This window comes from Falco rusticolus, chromosome 3, assembly GCF_015220075.1.
Source record: "Falco rusticolus isolate bFalRus1 chromosome 3, bFalRus1.pri, whole genome shotgun sequence".
NCBI lineage: Eukaryota > Metazoa > Chordata > Aves > Falconiformes > Falconidae > Falco > Falco rusticolus.
Genome location: NC_051189.1, coordinates 29,498,160 through 29,524,285, shown reverse-complemented (window position 1 = coordinate 29,524,285; position 26,126 = coordinate 29,498,160). Strand labels below are relative to the sequence as shown.

The following is a 26,126-nucleotide window of genomic DNA, read 5'->3' as shown; positions in this document are numbered from 1 at the left end:
ATGCCATCAGTTGGCATTAGCTATGTACTTTGGCATTCATTGTAATATGAACAACATTGTGTATTTCGGTGTCATTGTTTCCTAACTGCCTTCCTTTCATTAAATATTTCTGTTCTGTTCAGTTGTTCTCATCTAAAAATCCCACTGAATTCCCATCTTTTGCATCTGAAAAGATAATGTACTCCTTTTGAGAACTCTTTGTATTTTGAATGCTCGTTAAGGGTAATATCAGCTGCTACATGGCCTAAGCATTGCTCAGTGGTAATGTCTTATTTTTATTTTTTTTATTTTTTTAAACTTAGTTTTTGTCTTGGCCGTCACTGCTTCTTAGGGAAGTAGCAGACTAGTGTTTCTGTAGCTTTGCTGATACAGTACTCTGCACATGGATTATGGTGTGATTCTTCAGGATTAGTGCCATCCGGTTTAGAAGCAGTTACTGAATAAGATTATATTAAGATAGCCTGTTACTATTCTGAGGCTTGGAGGTGAAGAAAAAGTGTGGTTCCTTCCACCGCTTCCTTCCTATGTTAAGCTACAGTACTTGCACTATACAGAGTATAAATAGGCCGTTAAATTTTCCTTTTGCCAAATGGGGAGCTATGTGTGCAGTATCTCTGGGGACGTTTGGACTTTCTCTGGTTTAATCCGTAGTCTTCTTTAAACATTTCATTTCTTACACTGTCCACATAAGTCAGTATCACTACCTGGGTGTATATGGTCATACACTACTAGGTCACACTTATCTTGTCAAGGATTTCAGGACATTATCTTCAGTTGTAGCAAATTAAGATAGTTCTTCTGAAGTTGGTAAAGGTAATGCAGCTCAGGTGTTCCCTTTGGAGTTTTAGACTTTTTGGTCCAAGTAGTAAGATTTTGTATTGTATTCAAAGTCTTGTATCGATATTGTGATGTACTCATCTTTTTCTTAGCTTTAGATGTTAAAAGGCTCATCTTAAGTAAATGTAATGTAATGTAAATGATAACTTTGACTGTGAGTGTTCCCAAAGCCAAGATTTTTCAACTGATTAAGTGTTCTCCCAGATAAGGAATATTGACAATGCTGGAAAGCAGTCTTTGAGGAATGTCTACTTTTCTGCTTCACTCTTCAAGATCATAAAGCTTTCTTCCCCACTTCCCTTATCTATCTTAGTGATGGAAAAACTCGATGACTTTATTTTTAGGCAGAAATCTCCTCCTCATTTTGCAAGTCCACCTAGCCTTCCAGCTATCCTACTCCACAGCTGTCACAACAAACTTTCTTTCAGATGCTATTAAGTGTATCAGACATCACTTTGCAGCATGTGAGTTTGTTACCCTGGGGCTTTTCAGTCTATTCTCATGTTATCAAAACCACTGTGTGATTTCAAGGTTTCCTACATTCCTTGGAGGAAAATCAAATGGTACATGGTTAGGAAACTTATAGATACTCTGCAGATTTAGCAGATCTCTAGCAATTAAGTGGTTAATATCCTCAATTTATTGTTTTCTTTCCTCATTTCCCATAACCATGACTTTTGTGAACTCTCTGTATTCTTTTGTCTGTATTTTCAACTGGGATTTTGGGAAAACTTTGCCACACTGGAGAAGAAGCATTGCTCTAGCTTTGTTTATTCTATTTCTGTTCCCTTTGCTCCTCTTTCAGTTATCTGATTGCTGTAGACAGTGTTCTCATCTGAGATTTTTTTTTATCCTTTTTCTCTCATTCTTCTCCATCTGTTACATTTAGGTAATTTGTGTTGTAATGATTTTAATGGTGGTAACACCAGTTAGCCTTGTTACAGATATGCTATATCTGTATATATATATATATATATACACACACAGATATAGGTATGCTAAAGCTCTTTTCATCTTTTATGGTGCCCTTATATAAGATCCCAATGATCTTGCCCTTTAGCATCAAAGACAGTAGTTATCTACATACGAATGGATCAGGACATAGGTGGAAGCATCCTTAAAGTAGCTGTTTAGCTACTATTAAACATTGCACTACCAACATAGCATTGTGCTGTACATTTTATTCTCTTTCATACTCATTGGAGGTGGAAAACACTTTTTTCTGCCTTTAATTTATCATTTTCTTCTGCAAGGGAGACCTAGAACCTGTCTCCCTTGATTTTTTAAATCTTTTCAGCTTGTGTTTATGGCTTCTTTTTATATTCTGAATCACACATTGAGGTTGGAAGACATCTTTTGAGCTCATCTAGTCCAAACCCACTGTTTAAGCAGGGTCAGCTGTGGCAGGTTGCCCAGACCTGTGCACAGTCAGCTTTGGAATATCTCCTCATATGGATGCTTTACAGTCTCTCTGGGCAACCTGTTCCAGTGTTTGAGCACCCTTACAGTTAAAAAGTGGATTCTTGTGTTCAGATGGAATTTCATATGTTTCAGTTTGTGCCCACTGCTTCTTGTTCTGTTGGTGGGCACCACTGAGAAGAGCCCAGCTCTGTCATCTTCTTTCCTTCCCATCAGCTATTTATACCCATTGATGAAACCCCTCCTGAGTTTTTTCTTCTGCAGGCAGAACAGTCACAGCTCTCTCAGCTTCTCCTCAGGATAGGTACTCCAGTCCCTTAATTATCTTCATGGCCCTTTCTTGGACTCTAGTATGTCTCTTTTGCACTGTGGAGTCCAGAAATGGACAAATACTCCAGGTGTGGCCTCACCAGTGCTGAGTAGAGGGGAAAGATCACCTCCCCCCACCAGCTAGCAACGCTCTTCCTAATGTGCATCCCACCAGGCTGCTGGCCTTGCCATGAGGTTGCGTTGCTGACTCATGCTCAGCTTGTCCACCGAGACCCCACGCTCTTTCTCTGCCAAGCTGCTTTCCAGCTGGGTGGCCCCAGCCTATCTCTGTGCATGGGGACAGGTCTTCCCCAGATGTAGATCTTTTCATTTCCTCTTGTTGAACTTCATAAGGTTCATGCCTGGCTGTTTCTCCATTCACTCTGAGGGGCAGCACAACCATTGTGTGTACAGCCACTCCTCCTAACTTTGTATCACCTGCAAGTCTGTTGAAGCTGCATGCTGTCCAAGCATCCAGATCGTTAATGGAAATATTGAAGAGTATCGGACCAAGTACTGGCTTCTAGGGGACACCAGTAGTTACTGGCTCCCCACTAGATGTCATACGAATAATCAAAACACTCTGAGCTTGTTTGTTAGTTGGTTTTTGATCCACCTTGCTGTCAGCTCATCCAGTTCATGCTTCATCAGCTTCCTTAAGACCTTATGGGAGACTGTTGAATGCCTTATTAGTGTCAAGGCTAACAACATCCACTGCTCTCCCCTCATCTACAAAGCCAGTAGTTTTGTCCTAGAAGGCTGTCAGGCTGATTAACCATGATTACCCTTTGGTAAATCCACGTTAACTATTCTGAGTCACCGTCTTGTCCTTCATAAGTTTGGAAATAATTTCCAGGAGGATTTTCTCCTGTCACCTTGCCAGGGATTGAGGTGACATTGACTGGCTTCTAGTTCCCTACATCTTACCTCTTGAAAGCAGGAGTGACATGACCTTTCAAATATAATTGAGAGTGGCCTCACAGTGACATCAACCAACTCTCCCAGCATTTGTGGGTGCAACCTATCAGGCCCCATGGATTTACGTATGTCCAGCTTGTTGAAGTGCTCCCTAACCTCATCTTCCCCCACCAAGGGTACATCTTCTGTGCTCCAGATTTCCCGTTTGAAATGTTCTGCTAGGATTTTGCAGGAAGAAATCTTTTTCTTCTATGGAGTATATTCAGACCACATCCTTCCTTCTGTATATGGATCCAGGTATGGCCTTGGCTGGATGCCCCCTATCCACTTCACCTGAAGCTAAAAGAACTGGAACTGTTTTACATTACTGCCTTTTAGCTTTATCCTCATTTTGGACCACAGAGTTTCCACGGTTCCTAAGTGTACTCTTGCATCCTGGAAAGCTGAGAGCCTGTGTAGCCCTTTAAGCTGGAGGTGGTTAAGCCCTGAGCCCTGCTGAAATTTCTGAAGAGGCCAGATTCATCTGGCATAAACATGCAGTGTGTAATATGTGAATGGCTTTCAGTTCTGCTCAAAATGGGGAGAGGAGCAATGGTGGCTCCCACTTTTTGCTTTGTTATGTTAGTGATTAGAAGTCCCCTTGAAGAAGTGAAAGGTGGGAGTTGCAGGTTTCATATGATCTTGAGAGCTTCACTTTTTAGGAGAATACCCTACACATGAGGCTGCAAGCAAAATCGAAATGGCACCATTCTGTGTCCTTCCCATGCATGCGACATTTACAGGGTCAGAGGAATAAAGTAGAGGGATTGTAACCCTCTAAAGAGCATCCTTGCTTCCTGGAAGGGCAAGGGGAATCCCAGATTCTTATCCATAGTTTAGAAAGTGGTTAATTTATACTGAAGAGACATGAAGTGCGATGCATTAATAGGACTGGGAGAAAGGACTGTACTTCCTCAAAGTGTGTTTTCTTCCTATCTCATTTTGCTCTAAACTTATAAAGAAATTCAGTGAATAATTAAACACATCAAACAATTGTGACTGTCCTGTTATTTTTTTTTAATTTGGCTTGCACTGTGATGTTCATTTGCTGAGTCCTAATTAGCAAGATGTGCAAAAATCAGTAGTCTCTTTTCCCGATGATTTGTTGGAGTGATAATTGTGCAGAGACTGGGACAACAGATGTGCTATTCTTTCCCTGAATTAGCAGTGGAGTGATTCTTGTACTGCAGTCCAAGTGAGTACGACGTTATTTTACCTAGCACGGAATTATTGCTGAATGCTGCTAACTTTTGGACAGATTATGCTGGACTATTCAAGAAAAGCACAATAAATTACGTTCCCATTCTTTTGTCCTTTCCCAGGGTTTGAATTCAGTTACACTCCTCTTAGAATGCAGTGGCAGTTAGTGAAATGCTGTGCGTGGCAGGAGTATGTTACATCCATAAAAGCTGCAGAGACATGTATGTTCTCAGTGTTTAGTGGAAAGTTCTTGGAGAAAGTTTGTCTTGTGAATGCATCTCCTCTGGGGCAGCCTTTGGAGTAAGGGTGCTGCTGGTTTTGAATGAGGCCAGAAAGAGCAAAGGAAGTATGTCTTCGTTACGGGCAGTGTGATAACTGTGGTTGCATTTCTCCATTGAAAAAATGCATGAAGTTGGTAGCTGGGGGGCTCTTTGAGGTGGCCAATGCTAATTAAACAATCCCCCTGTTGCCTTCTGTTAATAACTAAATGTATCAGCTTTGGTAGATTCTGCAAACCCTTAAACAAAACCCCAAACCTTAAGTTTTTGAACCTAACTCTACAAAGTTGTTGTCTTACTGCAGTCAGCAAGAATTTGTCTTATGGCAGAAATCAGTTTATCTTGCTTGCTTGTTTGTGGATGAGCTTGGCAAAACTCAGGGAATGAGCATGGTCATCCTGAGAAAATTACTGATGTCTAGCAGAGGATGTCTATGAGCATGTAATTAACTGGTCCAAAGGGAAGGAACATGGCGAAAGTACAGAGCATAGCAATAAAAATACACCAATACTGTCTGTGTAGTATAACCACAAATAAACAGTAACTCAGACTATAAAAGGCATTTTGCAGTTCTCTGTTAGTGTCCTGAGATAACCCGTCTTCTGTTCCTGGTTGTGTAAGACCTGCCTGTCTTGCAAAGAGAGAAGATATCTGTGTGATAAATTTTTTATTCATAGATGAAATCACAGATGATTTTTGTTGTTCTTTTGGGAAAATGACACTTCACTGTGAAGAATTTGTTGCTGCCTCGATCTCAAGGTTAGGGGACATGTGAATAGTTAAGGAGGGTAGCTTAATATTCTCATATTGCTAAAGCTATTGTTTAACTTGCTGTTTGTGAAAAGACCCGTGAAAAGACCCGTAAAGGCCTGTGAAGGGCTCCAGTTTGTGCTGGTTATGATGTGAGCTGGGCTTGGTGACTCCAAAACGTTGTGCGTGTGGTTTTAAGGGGGGTTGTTTGGGTTTTTTTGGTGGTGTCCGTCCCCGTGCTGACACCCCACCCCCCCCCCCCACCCCCCCAATTCTTCGCTGGTTTATCTGGTTTATGGATCCTAAAAATGGTGTTTTAATCCTTTCACCTTTTGTGTGTCTTAATTCTGCATTACACAGCCAGCATTTCAGATGGCCTTTATGAGTGCATGCCTAGTGGGTCGCCCCCCTTTCTTGGGAGCTGATCAGAAGCTCTCACAAAAATTGTGTGGGTTGCCTCTTCTGTTTCCCTTGATAGAACCTGTGCTTCTAAGTGCCTGTGTAATTCAGCTTTTCCTAGCATACTCTGCCACTGTTACAGTGAAGCTTCTTTGGGGGAATAATGGGAGAACGATCAGAAGTCGCAACTGCATCTACCTAACTTAGATCTGAATTTCCAGATTCTTGTTTATCTCAGCATGTTTCTTGAACAAGGGGAAGTCCAATGAGTAGTTCCTGCAACCTACACTGAGATAAAGATTTCTTGGTGGAAATAAAAACATGCTGAAACTAAGAGAGGACAGGAAACCAAATGAGACAGGGTACATATTAGATCTATGTCAGAAATTCTTTGTATATTAAGGTAACTTCATTATGTCAGAGGCTTATTTTCTTTATTTATTTTGAGCAAATGCTGGAAAATGGTCCAGAATGACATCTTGAGAAAATGAGTTCATCTATTTTTGGTTCTTTGTAACAAACAGAAGTGGAAAGGTGGTTTCTTAGCTTAGATCATTCAGAATGCAGCTCGCAGAAGCTTTGAATACAACTGTGGCATGTACTCCCAGAGGCACAATACTGGTGTAACCTCACCTTTACTCTCTCAAGAGCTGGCTCAACTGCTGGTTGCTGTGTGGCTTCTGGTGGTGCAAGGTTAATTCAGGAATATCCTGCAATCAGTGTTCTGTGGCAATCAGATGAGGTAGGTACTCTAGTCCCTTCTGGTATTATGATTTACAAAGCTATTTAGCTATTGTGAAATTTGCCTACTCCATAAAATGACTGAGAATTAGTGCCTCAACTAAAGCTCCTGTAGTGTGCAATTGTCTGAAAATAAAGGAGGATTTTTCTTTTTATTTTGCATGTGAATATAATATGTGGATATAATGTATGCAAATACATGTGTATATACATACACACACTCATACCTCCCCCCTACCTTCGTACCGGCTCTTATGCATTTAACATCACAGACCAAAAATACAAGTATATTGTCATGATTCCTCAGGTCAGTGATTATAAAATGAAAAGTATAGCTCTCCAGAAATACTAAATAAATACATACTGAGAAGAAGGATGCGTGGAAATCTTAACAGCAAAATCTAGTAATAATTCTGCTGTGCAGGTCTGATTTACTCATATTTTATCCCTGTTAGCCAATTAATAAGTCCTTTGCTATTTGTAGAACAATTGTTTCCAAGTAAAACATATTTTGTAGAGTAGAAGCTAACATTTGCCTTTAATGTTACTGTTTTTTGAGGCAAATTACTTTCTTTTTCAAAAATACAGGTATTGCCATGAAAGTCCATGAAAATGGCAAAAGTGCTGAATCAAAATTTTTTTGAGCTAGTTGTAATTTTCACTTCACTTGGGTGTAACTAATTACTGTTTTTTCAAGTACCCATAACAGCTGCAGCTATAGAGCTGATTTAAAGGTCTTATTTCCTATTGCTAATTTTTATCGTCCCAAACTGCAGCCTGATTTAAATTCAAAGGAAAATGAGACAATTACATTTTCCTTTGGTGAAGACCTTTATATCTTGGGTTGGGTTATCTTACTTCCAGTGTTATAGAAGAGTTTTGCAACTACTCCAACTGATTTCAGGTTTTTGGGGTTTTTTTTGTCAGTTCAATTAATAGTATAGAAAACCTGTCACTTTTATGGGATTGAAAATTTGTAGTATCTTAAAAATTATAACTTTTAATGATAAGATGGATAAACTATTAAGCATTAGTCTCTGGTATTCAACACAGGATCAGTACCCCTGGTGCTGTACCTCTCTATGATGCTGCTGAATTTAGTCCTTCAGAGATACACCAGTTAATAAGAAATGGTCATGGATTTATGCAGTATAGAAATTCATATTTTCTTCCTGGGGGCACTGGATCTAAATTGCTCTGACATCTTTCTAGTGCAATAAAAGTGCTTTCCTGATTATGAAGATAGATATTAAGAAGCACTTTTATTCGTGAATGGTTTAAGATATGTTTCTGTCCAGATGTTTGCGTGAAGACATTTGATTTGGCATTTCTGGCAAATCGTGCTCCTAACAGAAAGGAGATGCAAAGCTCCTCCTGGATGGGAGCAGCAACTCTGGGTTTTGATTCAGTGAAGGATGTGATTATTTAAAGAGATGCAGCATTCCAGGGATGTTTCTGAAGACCACAACAAAGATTGTGTCCAGTGGTCTAAGTATCTTTTTCATTTGCTTTCAATAATTGTGTCTCCAAGTTGAGTTTACTTTCCTGCCAGTTCTGATCAACGCATTTTCACTATAAACTAATTTTCATTTTGGTCCTGTATGCCAATCCAAATAAGAAAATAAGAAAAGTGTTGCTGATAGCTGTATGACTTTTTTTCTTTAATACTGTTCTCTCTCTTTTTTTTTTTTTCCTTTTTGTCTCTCCAACAGGCCATCTGTGGAAAGAAAAAAGAGAAAAATGAAGTACATATTCTTAGTATTTTTCATTAATTTATTACCACAGTATCCTGGGAAATCTTTGAGAAGAGATGACAGTTACCCAAAAACATTGGAAGACATTAAAAATGAGATAGCTGGCTATAGTGATATTGCTAAAGCTATTATTGATCTTGCCGTTCACGGAAAAGCTCAGAACAGATCTTATGAAAGATTAGCAGTTTTGCCGATACCATAGGACCTAGACTCAGCGGTTCAAAAAATCTAGATGCAGCCATCAAGTATATGTTCAGTGCCCTGCAGGAAGACAGGCTGGAAAATGTGCACCTGGAGCCTGTGAAGGTACCACACTGGGAAAGAGGAGAAGAGTTTGCAATGATGCTGGAACCAAGGAATCACAGCATTGCTGTTCTGGGACTTGGGAGCAGTGTTGCAACTCCACCAAAAGGTAACTTTTCATTTTGGAATTAAGTATCTCTTGCTTTTTAACGCCAAATGGTATTATACCCCAAACAACTTCTCTCAATGGTCAAACTGAAGTTTTCTTCATGCTATAGTAGTTCTGCAAGACAGAATGCTATTTTTCTGGAACTTTTCTGTATGACATGGTTGTGAATGATGCAGTTTGGTTGAACCGACTTGTAAAATTAGAGTTGATTCCTGAACACCCCATTAAATCTATACCATTTTGTTTAACACTGTTGAACCTTGTTTGCAGAGATTCTGCTCCTCCATTGAGGTTAGTGGGAGACTTGTTCTTGTGATCTGGGGTTTTCCAGCCCTTCTTTGTAATTTTGGCCACAGAAGTTCTCCATGGGGTGTTCAGTTGACAGGTGATTTCTGCTCTTCTTGCTGTGCCCTGTCCTGCCAAGCTCGGTACTTCACTCTGGCAAAAACCAGGACAGCAGGAAGAAGAGAATCTTGCACTGAACTTGGAAAGTGCCAGCCCCTCGCTAAGCTTGGCAATTGGTATCTGCATGTCCTTTCCTTCCTCGTCTCATGATCATCTTGGAAAAGTCTTTGAAACTTGCCGTTACTGTGTGGTTGCCTTTTAGTGGACCATGTGTGATGCATTCTTAAGAGAACAGGAATGATCGTTGGCTGGGCTCAGCACAATCAGGTGTTTTGAGCCCCAAAAGAGTAGCTTGCTTGCAAATGAGATGATTTCTAGGATTCTCTTTGTCGCATTGATGTGGGGCTCTCAAGATTGCTATTTAAAGGCTGGATTGACAACCTTGGTTTGTGATTGCTTTCCGTAAATAACAATAGACTTATTCCTAGACCGCTTTAGAAGCATTCTTATTCCATTTTATGAGAAAATAAATTCAGTTTAGGAAATAAAAGGTAACATGATACTTATAAATATTTTATTAATTATAATTTTTTGTGATAGTGAGCTGTTTGAAATGAAACAAATAATGTATAAAAGCTGTTTTGTTTAGAAAAATGATACAGCCCCTTCAAAACACAACAAAGTAAAACTGCGTAATTTAAGATACATTTGAAATAAATCTTACTTGGTTGGGGAAACCACTATTGTAAATTTGTCTGAGGTAGTCTATCATATTACTAAAGTAAACACATGCCTAAAACCCCAAACAACTAATCCATTAATGATACCTGTTTATCCCATGATATGTCTAAGACTTAGTGTTTTTGTAGGGGAATATTTACAGCAAAAGTTAAAGCTACAACTTCTTTTCTGTCCTTTTCCAATCCTATTTCAAGCTTCCTAAAAAGGAAAGTAAAATTAAAATGGCCTTTTTGGTGCTGTGCAAGTGTTTACTGAACCTGCAAAGAGAACCTGCAATTTCATCTTGATGAACACATCTTCACATCCCGAGAAGTCTGGTTTGCACTTCCCTTTATCAGCTGGGTAGTGGTTTGCACGTGCTTGGTCTTACTTCTAGGTTTGCCTTTTTTGATTTAAAGAGATACTGAATTTACATGTTAAAAAATGGCTTATTAGAGGTTACTGGTGTCCTCCTTTTTTGTCTGTAAAGATCTTAGTATACTGATGACTGAATGGTCAGGCTAGTACCTGTTGCTGGTAATGTCTTGGAAGTTAAGATGTATTACCAGTGTGGTTTATACTGAGTAATGTTTAAAAAATCCACAGTATTCTTCCTCACCTTTTACTTTCCTCTGAGATCTGCCATGAGAGGGTGTATGTGTTGGTGCTAGAAGACTGCATGGCGGTGAGGTCTTTCACAGCAGAGCATGCAGTTTCTCACACTTGGTGGAATCATTTTGATTAAATTACTTGCCCTCTGACTTAAAATCTATCCTACTGTTTGTGGCTGTTACAGTTTCTGCTGGTTTCATCTTGCTCTATGCAAGCTGTTACAGGTTTTCATGCTTGAGAAGGCTATGTGGGGTAGCTGGTTCCTGGTGAGCTCTTGGCTCTCATTCTTCCAATCGCTGGACCCACCGCCTGGCTGACGGAAATGTCTGGTGAGAGCTGCTCATCACCAGCCTCTCTGGGCAAGAGAATTGCAAGGTGTGCTGCTCAGGGAAGTGCCTGTTCTAAAACTCACAGTCATACCAAGCATGGAATAAAAAATATGTGGTTAGACTATTAAAACCACTGCCTCATTGCTTTTCAGGAATTCATTTCCAGATCCGCTCCTTCTGCTCTAACCAGCAATTGTCGCCATGCCCTATTCCCTGAGAAAAAGGGATAGACAACTGCTCTAAATCACATCAGAAATATTTAAAAAATTTCCCTCAGAGAGGGAATATCGACAGTTCTGTCTTGTTTTAGCCAAGAAGCTGTGAGAGTGTGAGTCATCCTGTAATCAAAATAATGCAACTCAGTGTGAGATGCTTGATGCTGATTCTCCTGGCGTTGCACTGCTGTTGCTGTATGGGATCAAACAAGGGAGATCTACTGTTGCCATGCTGAGCTTTGCCAGAGAGACTCGTTAAAGCCCGAGGACTGGCTTCAGATGTCAACTCCATGATCTGATCATTGGTGCCTGGGTTCTGCTCAGGGGCAGATGCACTCTTCAAAGCTGCCTCTAAAGTGGACTGTGCAGGTGATCCCCGAAGGCGTTTAGTATTAGCTTGATAATTTTTGCGTGTTTTAATTCAGTGTTCTTACCAGGATATGTTTCGGACCCCTCAGTTTACACACCACTGTCTTATGTAGAGACCTGACAGATCCCTTCCTTGACACTACTGATGCCTACTTAGAGTCAGAGGGCAGCACTGGCTGGACTTTGTGTCTTTTAAGGCCTGGGGATGTGATTAAGATGAGAGGGGGTGACTCCCCCATCCCAGCAGGAGATACAGGACACCATTTCTTGCTTTCTTACCCTCAGTTATGTCCTGTATTCCTCCCTTCCCGTTATGTGCCTCTAAGCTTGAGACCTGATGAGTTAAGAAAATAGGAAACATTGGCAGAAACTGAAAACACTGCTGCTCTCTGGGTGTGCTTAGTATTTCATGCCAGACTTGGTGGCCCCTAGCCCTCAGAGCTCCGTCTGAAGCTCAGCTCCCCAAACAGTGCTCTGAAGGACTCTTTATTAGCATGGCAAAAGCCTAACAGCAGTTAGAAACCTGGCTTGGATGTTGGAAATTCAGGGATTATTTTTGCTTCTGTCCGTGGAAATTCAAACCGGTGTTTCCTAAGAGTGGACCCAATGGCCAGAGCACATGCTGAGGCTGCTCACTTTCCATTCAGCATATGCCATGTGATTGTGGGAAGAAAATCCATGATCCTTTGGGACAGGAGCAGGAAGCCCTAAGTAGTACCAGTATTTTAGTTGTAGAGCCTGAGCCAGCATTGACTCCAGCATACACGGAGTGTCTCTTCCTGCAGATCTTCTCTCTAACCCATGCCTAAGGGATTGAAACTTTACGGGATGTGGACAGAGTGTGCCCTTTTATTGGATTTGCTGGGTTTGCCCGTTTTGCTCAGATATGAGTTTGGCGTAGAGCTGGTTGGCTCACTCGAGGTTGGAACCATTCTGATGAGGTGCAGGAGGCTTTTCGGTACTTTGTGATCTTGTGGATAGAATTCACATTTCCCTATTTTCTTTTTCAGGACTGGGCAACATGCCAGGGTGTCAAGTTTCCAGACTGAGTTTGATTACACAGCAAAAAGGGACAGCACAGAAAAAGCTAGATATTTTTTTTTTTTTATTGAGGGAAAAAAAAGGCTTTCCCTTTCAGTGTATCTCAGATTTGAACGTATTGGGTCAAGGAGAAAGTTTTCAGTTCCTTTGCTGTCTTTCTAAGAAGGGAGTAACTTTCATGCCCATCTTAGTGCAGGGAGAGGAGAAGCATGAAATGCAGTGTGACTGGATTTCCAGTAGTCAGCAGAGTTTGAAATGGTCACTATCTGGAAGAAATGGATTCCTAAGTAACAAATAGATTGCTATGTTAGAAAGTGCTCGGTTTAGGGATCTGACGAACTGGAGGTTACCATATTTAGTCAATGACCTTGTCTCATTCCAGTGTTTTCAACACTGGCAAAACATACAGATATATATAGAGAGACCGTGCTGATTTCTGGTAGTACTGATTATATCCCCCAAATTCTGAGGAAAATAGATATAATTGTTGCTTTGAGAATCCCATAATTGAAGGAAAGTAGTAGTTTAGCAGATGTTTGACCGTAAAGTATCAAAGAATTCATATTTTTTGCATGTCTTTTAAAATGCATTTTTTTTCCCGACGGGTGTCTCTGCCCTTTCATTTTAAATAAATACTGACAAGTAGAACCAACATCAGAATGCAGCCTGCCCAAAATGTCACCTCAAAAAAGGAAGTCTCTGGTTTCTATGTACTGTTTGTTGCAGCAAAACTGAAATAATGTAAGTATGAAGATGAGGTATTGGCAGACTTTTCCCTAGTTTTTGTGTGGAGTCATGGGTTGTTTTTTTTTTGTTTAACTATCAACAACAGTTGGTCCAGTCTTGGTCTTACAGAAGGCGGTGGGAGTTTTGCCACTTAGCTAATAAGAAAATAGTTCCAGCCTGTTATTTGTAAAATGAGGATAATATCTTGAAGCTGTTGAAGGCATGTGCTCTTGCTTTAGGCTTACAGTCTTTTTAAGTCAGGGATGCTGCTGAAAGAAGTAGTGTGGCCCCAGTCCTGGCTGATGTATTTTTCTCCTGTATTGACCCTCCTTTTTTGTTTCTCGGTGGTGGATTAGGGAATTCAGCTAGATTAACAAAAGGCCAACAAGAAAGTTAATTTTCATGTGTATCGGAGGATTTACCCTTGACTTGTCAGGATCTTGGACCACTGACCTGCTGGGGGAGAAAGAGATCCTTCTGGAAGGATTTGGGTATCCCTTTTGATGAGGGGTTCAGTGCTGAGAGCAGGGGTTGGGAGAGTGGTAGGCATGAGAGCGCAGTGCATGGTAAAGCCCTCCTGTCTTCCCTGGATCCCTTTCTTTGTGCATGAGGAGCTATTGATTCACATCTTGAGACCGTGAGCCTCAGTATTGCATGCCTGGATTGTTTATTATTACTTAGAACAGTGCTGCTTGCAGTATTATAATTATGCTGCTATTTTTCTTGGAATATAAAAGGTGATGTCCATGAAGGACCTCAGACACTGTGTTGTTCAGTGGCCTGGCATCTGGGCCAAAAGTTAGTGCAGTGGGGTTTCAAAGATTTAGAGAGTAGGTGTAGCTGTGTGGCTTTGAGGTGGACGTGCTGTCTGGGAAGGACATGCATTCCAGTTGCTGCTTTACTGAACTGTATGGATTGGCAATGGCAAAAAAATGCATTTTCACATCTTGGCCCTTTTCAGTGTCACTGAGTTGAGGGTGATGACTTCAAGGATAAGCCCAGGCTGAAGCTTCTGCCTCACACTAATGGAGACAGGACTTGAACATGGTTTTCTGCATGCATGGGGAATGCCTGCACAGCTGGGTGGCACTGTCACCTTCCCTCCCAGGGGATAGCCAGCAGTGACTGGCATCTTGACTTGCTAAGGAGGGAACGGTTGCCCTTGGTACTTCCTGCTTTGGGCATCTGTGTGCTCTGAAACTGGCTCTTCTGGATCCCATTCTTGGGTACCTGATTGTCCCCAGACTTGCATAGCAAGCCTGTGCCAGGTGCAGGCCTGCTCCTGGGAGAGCCAGAGCTGGTGCCCCCACTCTTTCCGTGTCCAAGGCTTCATGCTGGGGATTGGGTCCAACCCCCTTGCTGCTAGGATTTACTGCTGCATGGTAAGCTACATGTTATTGAAACCAAACTGTTCCAATGAGATCCAGTACTTGCTGAAACGTTTGTCATATTTGTTGAAAATGTACTATTATATAGTGTTTATTTTTCTCTGTGTTCTTAAATAAAAGAGTAATACGTTTAGTCTCTGTGCTGTGCATCAGAGCTGAATAGACTCATATCCTTTTGGATAACTTTCCTATGTAATTTTAGTTCCGTGAAGTAATTCTCGTTGCTGTTCCACAGAGTAGATGAGGTCACATTTTCCAGGAGTATATTCAGATTTTACAAAATCTTTCTTCCTGATAAAAGCCCTCTTCTTCATTTCACAGTTCCCCTAAAATATTTATTCTTTTCTTCATATTATAATTCTTGTATCAATAAATATTGATACGTGTTGATAGAGAAAATGTTTTTCTAGGTGTTAAATTATTTCAGATGTTCAGTACATGCTAGTAGTTTTTGAGGGAGAAAAAAAAAAAGGGATAATACGAATCTTTCATTTGTTTCAGCCTGACACCAAGCCTTAATTGCTCTGGTTCTGTGGAGGGAGATGTGGCATCCAGGGTATAAGACTGCCATTTTTACAGGAGCACTACACATCCCAGCTGCTACATTACAACTTTGTATGTGCAAATCTTTCCTGTGAGCCATGCAAAAAAACCTCTAGGTTCAATGTAACTCTGGGAAAGAAGCTACCTTGCAAACAGGCACAAGACAGTGCATGTGGGCCATTTCTGGAAGAAGCAGCAGCATGGTACTTGTATCCTGGGGACATGGTCAAGCCTGAAGGATAACCGCGTTAGCCAGGCTAAGGTCAGAAAAGCCCGGGGCTGCCACCTGCATGTGCTTAGGGTCAGCATGGAATACAGTATACCTTGATGCGGCAGCTTCCAGGCTAAATTAGCTTTGTAGGAGAGCTTTGTGGAAATGGAGGAATCTGTGAAGTGGCAGCCATCCAGTAGACAAGAAATGAGGGTGGTTTGATGTTGCTGGTCTGTGAGGCAGGACTGTGATCATCGGGTAGGCTTCATGCACTGATCTTGTGGGGTGTTGGTGCACCTACTCTGTCTTCCTACCTTGAAGAAGTGTCTTGATTTCCTGGTCCTGGTGTCATGGTGCCTAGTTCTGATGAATGGGGAGGTAGCATTCTGTCTCCCTGTTGCGCTTATAACCACAGAGACCAGGTCATGTTTCAGATATGTTTTTCCCAGTTTCAGAATCTGTACCAGTACCAGAACAACTAGATGTGTTGTTGCCCTTTTGTGTTGGTATTTCAGGCAGTATTTTATGCTCAGGATGCAAAAACTTTAAATATATAACACACAGGGAAGTTTAGCAGAGACTCGGTTGATGTAGTTTCCACCATTGTTGTATATAGACCTAAAAATACCGTATTTTAATTGTTTTAAACAAAAAAATGCCTTGCACATCAAATTATCTATTTGGCAGTGGCAGCTTCAGTGCATATGGATCGGCAGCATTGCTGTTCCATAGTGTGATTTGTGAGAGAAATCATAATTCTTATGTTAACACAGTGTGAAGTAAATGGAGTTTGGAAGGTACATAGGGGTGAGTGTTTCACTTGCTGTTACTGGAAAAAATTATTGTCAGATTAACGATGGCTGCATTTGGCTTTGTAACTAGGTCTCCAAGGGACTGTTGCTGTTAACAGGATGACAAAAAAGAGCCTGGGGGAAAAAAAGAGAGCAAGACCATAATTGTGTAATAAGGAAATTAGTATCCAGTAAGATTCAACAGTATGCAAATGATATTTCTTCCTGGGTTTGCTACATTCTTCTTTTAATACAGCAATTGATTATAGCTAACTAGGTTGAATTTCTGTGTGTTTGAGTTGAGTGTTTCTAAGTTAGTAATAAATAAAACCCAGTAGGGACTGGGTTCACAAATCTCAGGAATTCCTGATACTTGTGGTAAAGTCTTGCCATGTCTTGCCCTGGTGTATCCAAGAACAGCAACAATATTCTGTGGGAAGTTTCCTTGACATTTTAATAGAGATTCACCAGCTTTTAAAATCATAGAATCACAGAACGGTTTGGGTTGGAAGGGACCTTAAAGACCAACTAGTTCCAACCCCTTGCCATGGGCAGGGACACCTTCCACCAGACCAGGCTGCTCAAAGCCCCTTCCAGCCCCTGGAACACTTCCAGGGATGGGGCATCCATAACTTCTCTGGGCAACCTGTTCCAGGCCTCACAGTAAAGAATTTCTTCCTAATATCTAATTGAAACCTACCCTCTTTCAGTTTAGGGTGGATTTTCCCTTTTTTTCCCCCCCTTACTCTTCTTTGAAACCTGTTACTGACACAGACGGATGCATAGCTCAGATACTAAAATGGCTTAAATATTCACTGCATTAAATCTTGGCAAGAATAAATTATCTCCTGAGGAATTCCCTTTGAACTAATCTATTTCTGGCATGATTGCTGGTAGATAGGCAGGTGCTAGGAGATAACTCTCCAGACAGAATTTTTCACACCAGGAATCAGACTTCTGATGTATGGCAATGTTGCAGACAGCTGATTTACAGGGTTTTATATATGTGTATATATATAATTGGACTTTCTGTAGCTAATAGAGTAACTGTAATCAGTCTTGCCTCCATCCTGCCTGAGACAGATTTTAGAGTTTGCTAATGCGTACCATGCCATTTATCTCAACTGGCCATTTATTTCAAGTGTGATCATCAAACTTGTGACATATCGGAGTGTTTAGATAGAAGCCTACATTTTTGTGTACAGAGGACTTTATAATACATAATTTTGTTGGTAATTGAAAGTTGCCTGCTTGTTCCCACCATTAACACCCTTCCTGTACCTTAATTCTCAGAAGTGACAGACTACAATTCACTGTTCAACATGAGGAATGAGAAGAAACGCATAGTACTACATAGGTTCTTTTGCTCACTCACCCGACCCAACAATATGTGTAATGTTTCACATGGCAAGAACAAATAAGCAATCTTCTGCTTCATACAGTCAGCCAAGTTTATCACGTTCATAATTCTGTCTTCTATGCTTCATGCCCTTTGCTTAGCTAATTCCCCAGATTCTCCATATTCATCTTCTGCACTGTGGGTTATAATCTTTGTATTTTGCTTAAGTAAGCAGCCAACCCAGCTCCCTACTTACATGGGTTTTCTGAAGACTTCTGTTCAATAACGCACAGCCAGGCTCTGGATCAGACAACAGCAAAAGTAGGAAAGAGATAGAACAGCTTTTGACATGGGAAGCAGAGCCATGAGGCACTGAATTGGTAGGAGATGCTAGACAGAGTTTTGTTAATTTGGTTAAAGGCTCAGTAAGGTGAGGCATTTCCCATTTTTAAAAGGAATAATTAATTCCCCTTAAACTGATAAGCCATTGAGTTTTTCTGTTTCATTTCTCCCGTTGAACAGGAGGTCTTAGGGTGGTTTGTGTATGCGTGTCCACATATTTATTTAAGATAAACATTGCTCTTGTCACTTCAGTAGGTGAGACTGTAATGATATAAAATGGAACTAAAATGCAAATAAGTCATTGAATTAGTCAGAAATTATACAAGAGTGAAGTTTTACTTTGTTAACTTAACCTTGTTTTTAAGCAAAGTAAAGAGAGCACAGTAGTTAATGTTTTATGTATACCATGAAGCCGTTAAGTTAAACTTGCAGAGAGAACCTTTGTTTTGCTTTGTCAAAGGATAGCTTTATTTGGCTTTTTTTGGAACATTCAAAAGTAGAGATACTGGGCTGGAGGTTGCAGCTCTGTTTTTATTCCATTAGCTTTAATTCCTACAAAACTCACTGTACAAACTCCTGATGCCTGTTGTCTAGGGAGGGCCGTAAATATACTTCTCCGTGAAATTTTTTTAGGGATTATAGGTAGTTACTAGCTGTCTGTAACATTCTTTAAAAACTGTCCAAAAAATTGGTGCTTGTTCATTAATGCAGTAAAGTGTAGCTCTAGAAGAGTTGCATTCCTTGCTTCTGTTGATGGACAGTCACTAACACAGTATGTGCCCTTCCAGTGCCTGCTGTGCAATCCAAGTGGAGCAATGAGGAGCGCTAATATGAAATACAGATTGCAGTATCAGTCTACTGAGACCATGACTTTTCTTGTGGAAAACAAAATTTTGCAGATACCTGGCTTTACTTCCAGTGGCATAGTTCCATGCCCAGAATGATCCTGTCGCTGGGATGCTCCTTAGGTAGGCAGCTGAACCTGCAGTTCATCAGAAGCAGCTGGAGTCTGTTAGCACACTCAGCTGCCTGCCAACAACAACTAGTAAAATTTGAATGTGATTCTCTGGGTTGGCTCTCTGTGCCTCTTTCTGTAAAGCTAAGAATCTGAATAGTTACTCAGTTAAAATTTTTACACTGCTCACGCTAAGTTCTGTAGCTAAAAGTCATGGGCTTTTACTCTAGCAGTAGATGTCTGTTGCACTTTTAGTGAGTGGTGAACTCTTAAGAAACCAAACTTTTTTTTGTGTGAAATAGTTTCGTTAAGGTTTTGAAGTGTACTGTAGTTTGATCTTGAGGAAGCCATAAGCCTGGGTGCACTGGTGCTGGGAGAGATGATCTTCCTAGTGTTCTGTCAGGTCTTCTCAAGTATAACAGTCTCAAATACAAGCCTTTGAAATCTCCAAATAATTCTTACGCCACCAAAAAAAAAATAAAAAAAAAGGAAAAAAAAAAGAAACAAAGACGACTTTCAAGGGGAAACATTTTCTTCTTACAAACATGCTAGTTTGACTTCTTCGACAAATCCTTGTTCTAAACATTTTTTATTAGTTTTAGTTTTCAGTGACGTATTTTGTGGCTTGTAGGTGAAATGTACAACGCTAAATTTTAGACATCCGTTACTACTTCTATATTTAGAAGTACCAGCTCAAGTTGTTAAGCAGTTTCTACTTATCGCTGTAACCAATCAACAAAACTGGGTTTTAAGTGGAGTGGTCATTTTATGCTATGAAATATAGGTCCTCAGTTAGTGTTCTGAAGAGTTAGAAGGATTCTGTGGCTTTGGGAAAAACTGCTTATCTATAAAATCTTTTGTTTTTTCAAGCAAGATAATACAGCATTTAAAAACTATTTCAACTATTGAAAACAAAGAGCTGGGTGGGATCTAACTTACCATGTGGGAACAGTTCTGCAGAAGTACCTGCCTATATTGTCTGTATCATAACTGGAAAAGATGGGCTCCTTGGGAAAACCCCTAGATGGAGATCCAGTAGAACTGTGGCATTCTCCTGAATTAAATATGAAGATTTTTTTTTTATAAGCACACTGCAAAATTTGTTGAAACTGCAGAGCTTTAATTTAATTTCATTTATGCATTAAATAATTTTGTGTTTCAATCTAAAAATATGTGCTTCCAGTTGTCTTACGTTAAGCCAAGTTGTTTAGCAACATATCAAAACAATTCCATGAAAAGATTACTATCTTTTTTTATTAATCCCATAGGCAGTTTTTGCAAATGTTTTTGTACTACGAATGATTGCAGTGAAGCATTACAGTACATGCACAGAACAGAATTCTCCCTGTGTATCCTTCTTGCCCTTCAAGTTATGTTGTAATACCAACCTGATAGCATGGTTTACAGAACTGTGTGTACTTGGTTTGGGGTGCTATTACATCTACTTAGTACCAATCCCTTATGAAGTATTTCACATAGTATTCCTTTTCCAGTAAGAAGTTAGATCTGTTCACCTGTGTTCTGCACACTGCATGCTTTTCTGTCTCTTAAAATTGGCTCTAGAAAAGTTATAAGTTATAGGAAAGCAATGTTAAAGCCATTGTAATACTTTCTTTCAGGAATTACGGCGGAAGTCATAGTGGTAGCTTCTTTTGATGAACTGCACAAAAGAGCTCAAGAGGCCAAGGGGAAAATCGTTGTCTACAACAAACCTTTCATCAGTTATGGTGAAACTGTGCGATACAGATCACAGGGAGCAGTGGAAGCTGCTAAAGTTGGAGCAGTGGCATCCCTCATTAGATCCATTGCTACTTTTTCTATTAATAGGTAAGCATTTTCCCCTTTTCTCCCCGTGACTTGCATTTCAGTGTTTAGTTCACATGTCATTTCTGGGCAGGCATTTTTGTTCTCTGTGACTTAAATATTGCCGGTTATGAGTGGGTGTTTGGTTTTGAAACTGTTGGCTGCACAATTGTTCTTTTCCCCTGTGCTTTGTCATTCTTTCAAAATGTTTTCATTTTTTATTACTGATCCAAATTTTGTATATTTGTTTTAAAGAACTTCCTGCATTCTCAAGGCTGCCATAAATAATCTGAGATCAACCAAAATCAAATGTCTTTGGTGACAACATGTACTAGATTGTCAGTGGTGTTATGAGCTGATCATTCTCTATATTTGTCTAGAATGTAAGTTTACAGATTTTATCGTATTGGTCGTTTTCCTAGCACAAGACTGACTTGGCTAGATGGAGTAGTCTGAATATAATTATCTAGAACACTTTAGCAGTAAGGTTTGTAATTCTCATGTTGCTTTTTAAGTAAGGTATGTTAAAATAATGATTTTTAAAAAATTAAGTATTTTTAGATGTCTTAGAGCTTTTTTAGCCTTCTGGTTGGTAACAGAATTCCTTATATTATCTGGTGATTTTTTTCAACTCTGACAAAAGCTTACACTGAAAATGCTCGTACATTATGAAAAAGATTAGTTGAGGCATAGAGAGGAAGTGGAGTCCAGCTATAAGGTAAAAGGGTGACAGGTACAAATTGTCCTTTAACATAGTTTTTTTAAAACTTTACACAGTTGTTGGTGAGCTTAATGCCTGCAGTGAGCTTTGTGTATTAGCCAACTGTCTGCAATGAGAGTTCTGGTCATGCAGACTTAGACAGAAGAGCTGGACTGAGAACTGCAGACAGGACAGAACCATCTTCCTGCCCACCCTCCTGAACCTGTACTGTAGTCTGAGCAGGAGTGGCAGGGGCTTTAAGTGATGCCAAACACAAAGCTTGACTGTTTAAACCATGGAGCTGTGTTAATAGAACTGCTTCCTTAAGATAGCGTGGAAGAGACTCATGCAGTTTATACAAAAAGTGTGGTATTTTGTAACATTGTTCTTTTTTTGGCAAATACATGTTTAGAGCAGTACAGACTTTTTATTCCTTCCCCTAGTTGCCCAGTAGCTCTTTACCCACGGAGTTGTGAGTCACTGGTGGTAGCTCACCTGACCCCGAATGTGTGGCACATCATAAACTGGAATTGTGTTCTGGTCAGATATCAGCATGATTTTTTTTAATCTCTGCACTTAGGTTTTCTTTCTACAGAAGTCTAGGTTGGTAGGTGGGACAGGGTGGTATGACTTTGGGTCTTGCTTGAGGCTGGGGCTGGGAAGTGCTGGGTCAGGCACTTGGAAGCATGCTTGATTCCACCATTTCAGACAGAACATAAGTGGTCACATCTCAGCAGCGTGAGAAGTGTGAAAGCATCACTATTAGTGATGCTTCAGGAAGTCTGAGAAGCGCAGTAATGCCAACTAACTGTATTGGATCACGTGCAGAGGACAGCTCTGCTGCCAGTGTAGTTGCTTGATAGCATCTTTATATGCTCTGTATCCCCCTAAAGAAGCCAATATTACCTGTTTAAAATGCTTTCTCAAAAATACTTAGAATTCAGATACTATCCAAACTACACTACTGTATTTCTTGATGCCCAACATGCGTGATTTTTATGATACATTTTCTAATACTTACGATTTTCTAATAAAGTTCATAGTAATGAACAGATAGTAGAATATGTTTCAAAAACAGTTTTATGAAAAAATTACATTGTTTCAAAATAGTCTTACTTGGTTTCATCAAAGAATATTGCAATCCATAGTCATATCATAGAATCATAGAGTAGTTTGGGTTGGAAGTGACCTTAAAGATCATCTAGCTCCCACCCCCCTGCCATGGGCAGGGACACCTTCCACCAGACCAGGTTGCCCAAAGCCCCATCCAGCCTGGCCTGGAGCACTTCCAGGGATGGGGCATCCACGGCTGCTCTGGGCAACCTGTTCCAGGGGCCCACCACTCACCACCCTCACAGTAAAGAATTTCTTTCTAATACCTAATCTAAATCTGCCCTCTTTCAATTTAAAGCCATTGCCCCTTGCCCTATCACAACATGCGCTCATAAAAAGCCCCTCCCCGGCTTTCTTGTAGGCCCCCTTTAGGTCTTGGAAGGCTGCTGTAAGGTCTCCCCAGAGCCTTCTCTTTTCCATGTCCTTCTTATGTTGGGGAGCACAGAGCTGAACACAGGAATCCAGGTGGTGTCTTATGAGAGCAGAGCAGAAGGGGAGAATTACCTCCCTTGACCTGCTGGCCACGCTTCTTTTGATGCAGCCCAAGATACAGTTGGCTTTCTGGGCTGCAAGCGCACGTTGCCAGGTCATGTTGACCTTTTAATCCACCAGCACACCCAAGTCCTTCTCCTCAGGGCTGCTCTCAATCCATTCTCTACCCAGCCTGTACTGATACTGGGGGTTGCCTTGTTGAACTTCATGAGGTTCACATGGGCCCACCTCTCAAGCCTGTCAAGGTCCCTCTGGACAGCATACATTCCCTCCAATATGCTGACTGCACCACAGAGATTGGTGGTTTCATCAGCAAACTTGCTGAGGGTGTGCTCAGTTCCACTGTCCATGTTGCCAACAAAGATGTTCTGTTGATTATCTGCAAACCAGAATATGATCTAATGCTGTCCTTAGTTCTGGTGCCATGCAGAGGTGTTCATTTGAAAGCAGCTCTTTGTATCTTCTGTTGGCTGGACTATTTATGGAAGTGCATTTTAACATGTAATGGAAGATTTAAAGGTGAGGAACAGAGGTGGAGACTGAAGGTAGTAAAGCTTATTTATTAGGTCTGGGTACTGGCATTACAGCTATTTCAGAATTGCATGAAAAGAGAAGAGAAACAGATGCCAAATGCATGTTTGTTTAGAAGTATTGAATCTTTAATTGGGGCTGGGAGCTGAGGTGTCATTCCCAAAAGCAATTTCAAATTTATATGCTGCCAGTAAGCGTTTTTCATTAAATGTGCTTTCTGTCCTTTCTTTGTTTACCTTCACTTTTGGGTGTTTTTGGGGTGTGGGAGGGATTGGTTAATCTATTTTTTCCTCTAATATGGGAGGTATTCAGGTCCAGTTTGTCACTTCTGCCACTCCACGATGCCTGGATCTGTTTGTCTTGTTTCTGACAGAAAATAGGTATTGCTGTAGGCAGGATGGGTTTTCTTATCCATGCCTTCTCCTATGTTTTCTCTTCATTATTAGCTGTGTGTCTCCTTGTCTGTCCTACCAATGTGCTGTGCTGGATGTGGTACTTCTCCATCAGTGGCTGGGGCACTGTTTGTTCAAGTCACTTGCCTTTTTGATTGACTGATGGGGAATACTGCATCATTGCAGGGAGTAGCATGTTGGAAGAGTGAGAGATTAGAGGTCTTTTATCTGCTTTTTACCTCTCAATGGTGTGAAAGTCAGTCTTGCATTTATAGTTATGTGCATATATATATACTGCTGCTTTGTTGACCAGAACCTTTACTTCTTGAGCCTGTGTGCATGTGCACCTGTAATATGAATAACTGATAATGCAATTGTGGCAGTTTTCCAACACATTCTGGAAACACCTTAGAAGAAAGTATCCTCCTTTTACTACTGCACTATCAGTAGTACTGCACTATCATTTCCATCAGGTAAACGAAGGGTGGAACTTCACAATTTTCCCTAAATTATATCAGCTTTGGCGTGGTTTGTATTTTAACCCCTTTTCGACAGGGGATCACTTATTATTATTTACTTTATTTGCAATGAATTAAGCAGACTACTAGGACAATGGAAGCCACTTTGTGGTGTGATTTCTAGGTGATCTTGTAATGTGAATAATATTGGTAGGTTAAAACTAGGTACTTTCCAGTGGATTAACATATTAGGCTAATTAGGCCTGATTACTAAAGCTTACTGAATTGATAAAATCACAGCGTGCATTAAAACTGTTCTCTGGCTGGCAGCTTGGTGACTGTTCCTTGTTCCAGAGATGGCAAGTGGCTCCCACATTGTCAGGGGCAAGAAGTGTGAAGGGAGCCTTTGAGCAGGGATTATGCAGGCAGTTTATTTTTCTTTAAGGTATGGTAGTATCGCTGTGGAGTAAATGAAAACACTTGGGAACTCTGGTATCTCAGCTCTGAACGAGGGCAAGAAGGGGTGAACTTGAATACATTCAGGAAAACTCAGTACTGTGTTTATATTAGGGCTCATGCCAACTCCCTGGTGACAGTGAAGGACTTGAAGGATTTGTTGTTGAGTTTCAAGAAGAGAATTCATTTATTTAGGACAGAAATGGTAAGTGAATAGGAAATAAAATCAGCAATGTCTCCCTTGGCTTATAAAGAGATGAGAGTAGTTACATGGTTGGTATTACGAAGTTGTGTGGCAGTTGTGTCTTGTGGCATTGTCATCATGTTGTGTTAGAGTCAAATAATTCTCTTGCTACTTTATAGGAATCATGTAAGAGTGGGATTTTGTACTTAGGAGAAAGTCACTGTAACAGGTAGGTAATTTTCCCTGCCCTCCTCTGAAATGGTGTGTATATGACAGCCTTTTTCCCAGTAACAATTTCCTGAAGCACTGGCAATTTGGTGGTGAAAACGTTTGAACATGGGTGTTAGGAATTAAGAGTAATTGAACTATTTTTAACCTACCTTCTCAAATAATACATATTATTGTAGTTGGTCAACAGTATCCATAGTATTTGACTTTTTGGAGAAATTTGGATGTTGACTTTTTTGCTTTAATAGCTTGACTGTACTGTGATTGATTGTCTTGTACATGTTAAAGTGATATGTACATTTACTGTTGTATACAATAAACTGATGAGTATTTCCCAGTTTGTAGTGCATGTTTTTACAGCAAAAATACTTAATTTATGAGGCATGGTTAAAATTGTGCTTGTAATAAGCTAGCCATAAATCTGGTTCTTTTGCTTCCTAGCTGTATGTTTTTAGAACATTTAATAGATAAAAGGTATCCTTTAGCTATTGAAATGGTCCAGTGTTTATCCTGTGGTATGTGTACTCATGTGAATCTAAAACTATAAGTAAATCCTTCTGTTCCTCAAGAACCACAGATTAGTAAAGTCATAACACTGTCTTGTAATAATAACCCCTTGAAGGGCTCTAGAAGAAAGCAAAATTGAGTGTTTTTCAAGAACTCAAAAAGAAAGATCACAAGAATCCTCAGAGATAAATGCCAAGAACCCAATTACTAATTTTTTTGATGCTGCAGAACAATTTCTCCAAAATGTAAGAAATCCAACAGGGAACATATTACAAGGCCA

The 26,126-nt window shown here is 40.3% G+C and overlaps 1 protein-coding gene across 1 annotated transcript in view; it reads left to right on the top strand.

Moving 5' to 3' along the window:
* CPQ (carboxypeptidase Q) overlaps window positions 1-26,126 on the top strand; it is a 163,726-nt gene that overhangs the window by 12,829 nt on the left and 124,771 nt on the right. The window contains 3 exon segments of the mRNA XM_037380938.1: window positions 8,603-8,826; window positions 8,829-9,056; window positions 20,602-20,809. Coding sequence (XP_037236835.1) covers window positions 8,631-8,826; window positions 8,829-9,056; window positions 20,602-20,809 — 632 coding nt within the window. The 5' untranslated portion in view covers window positions 8,603-8,630.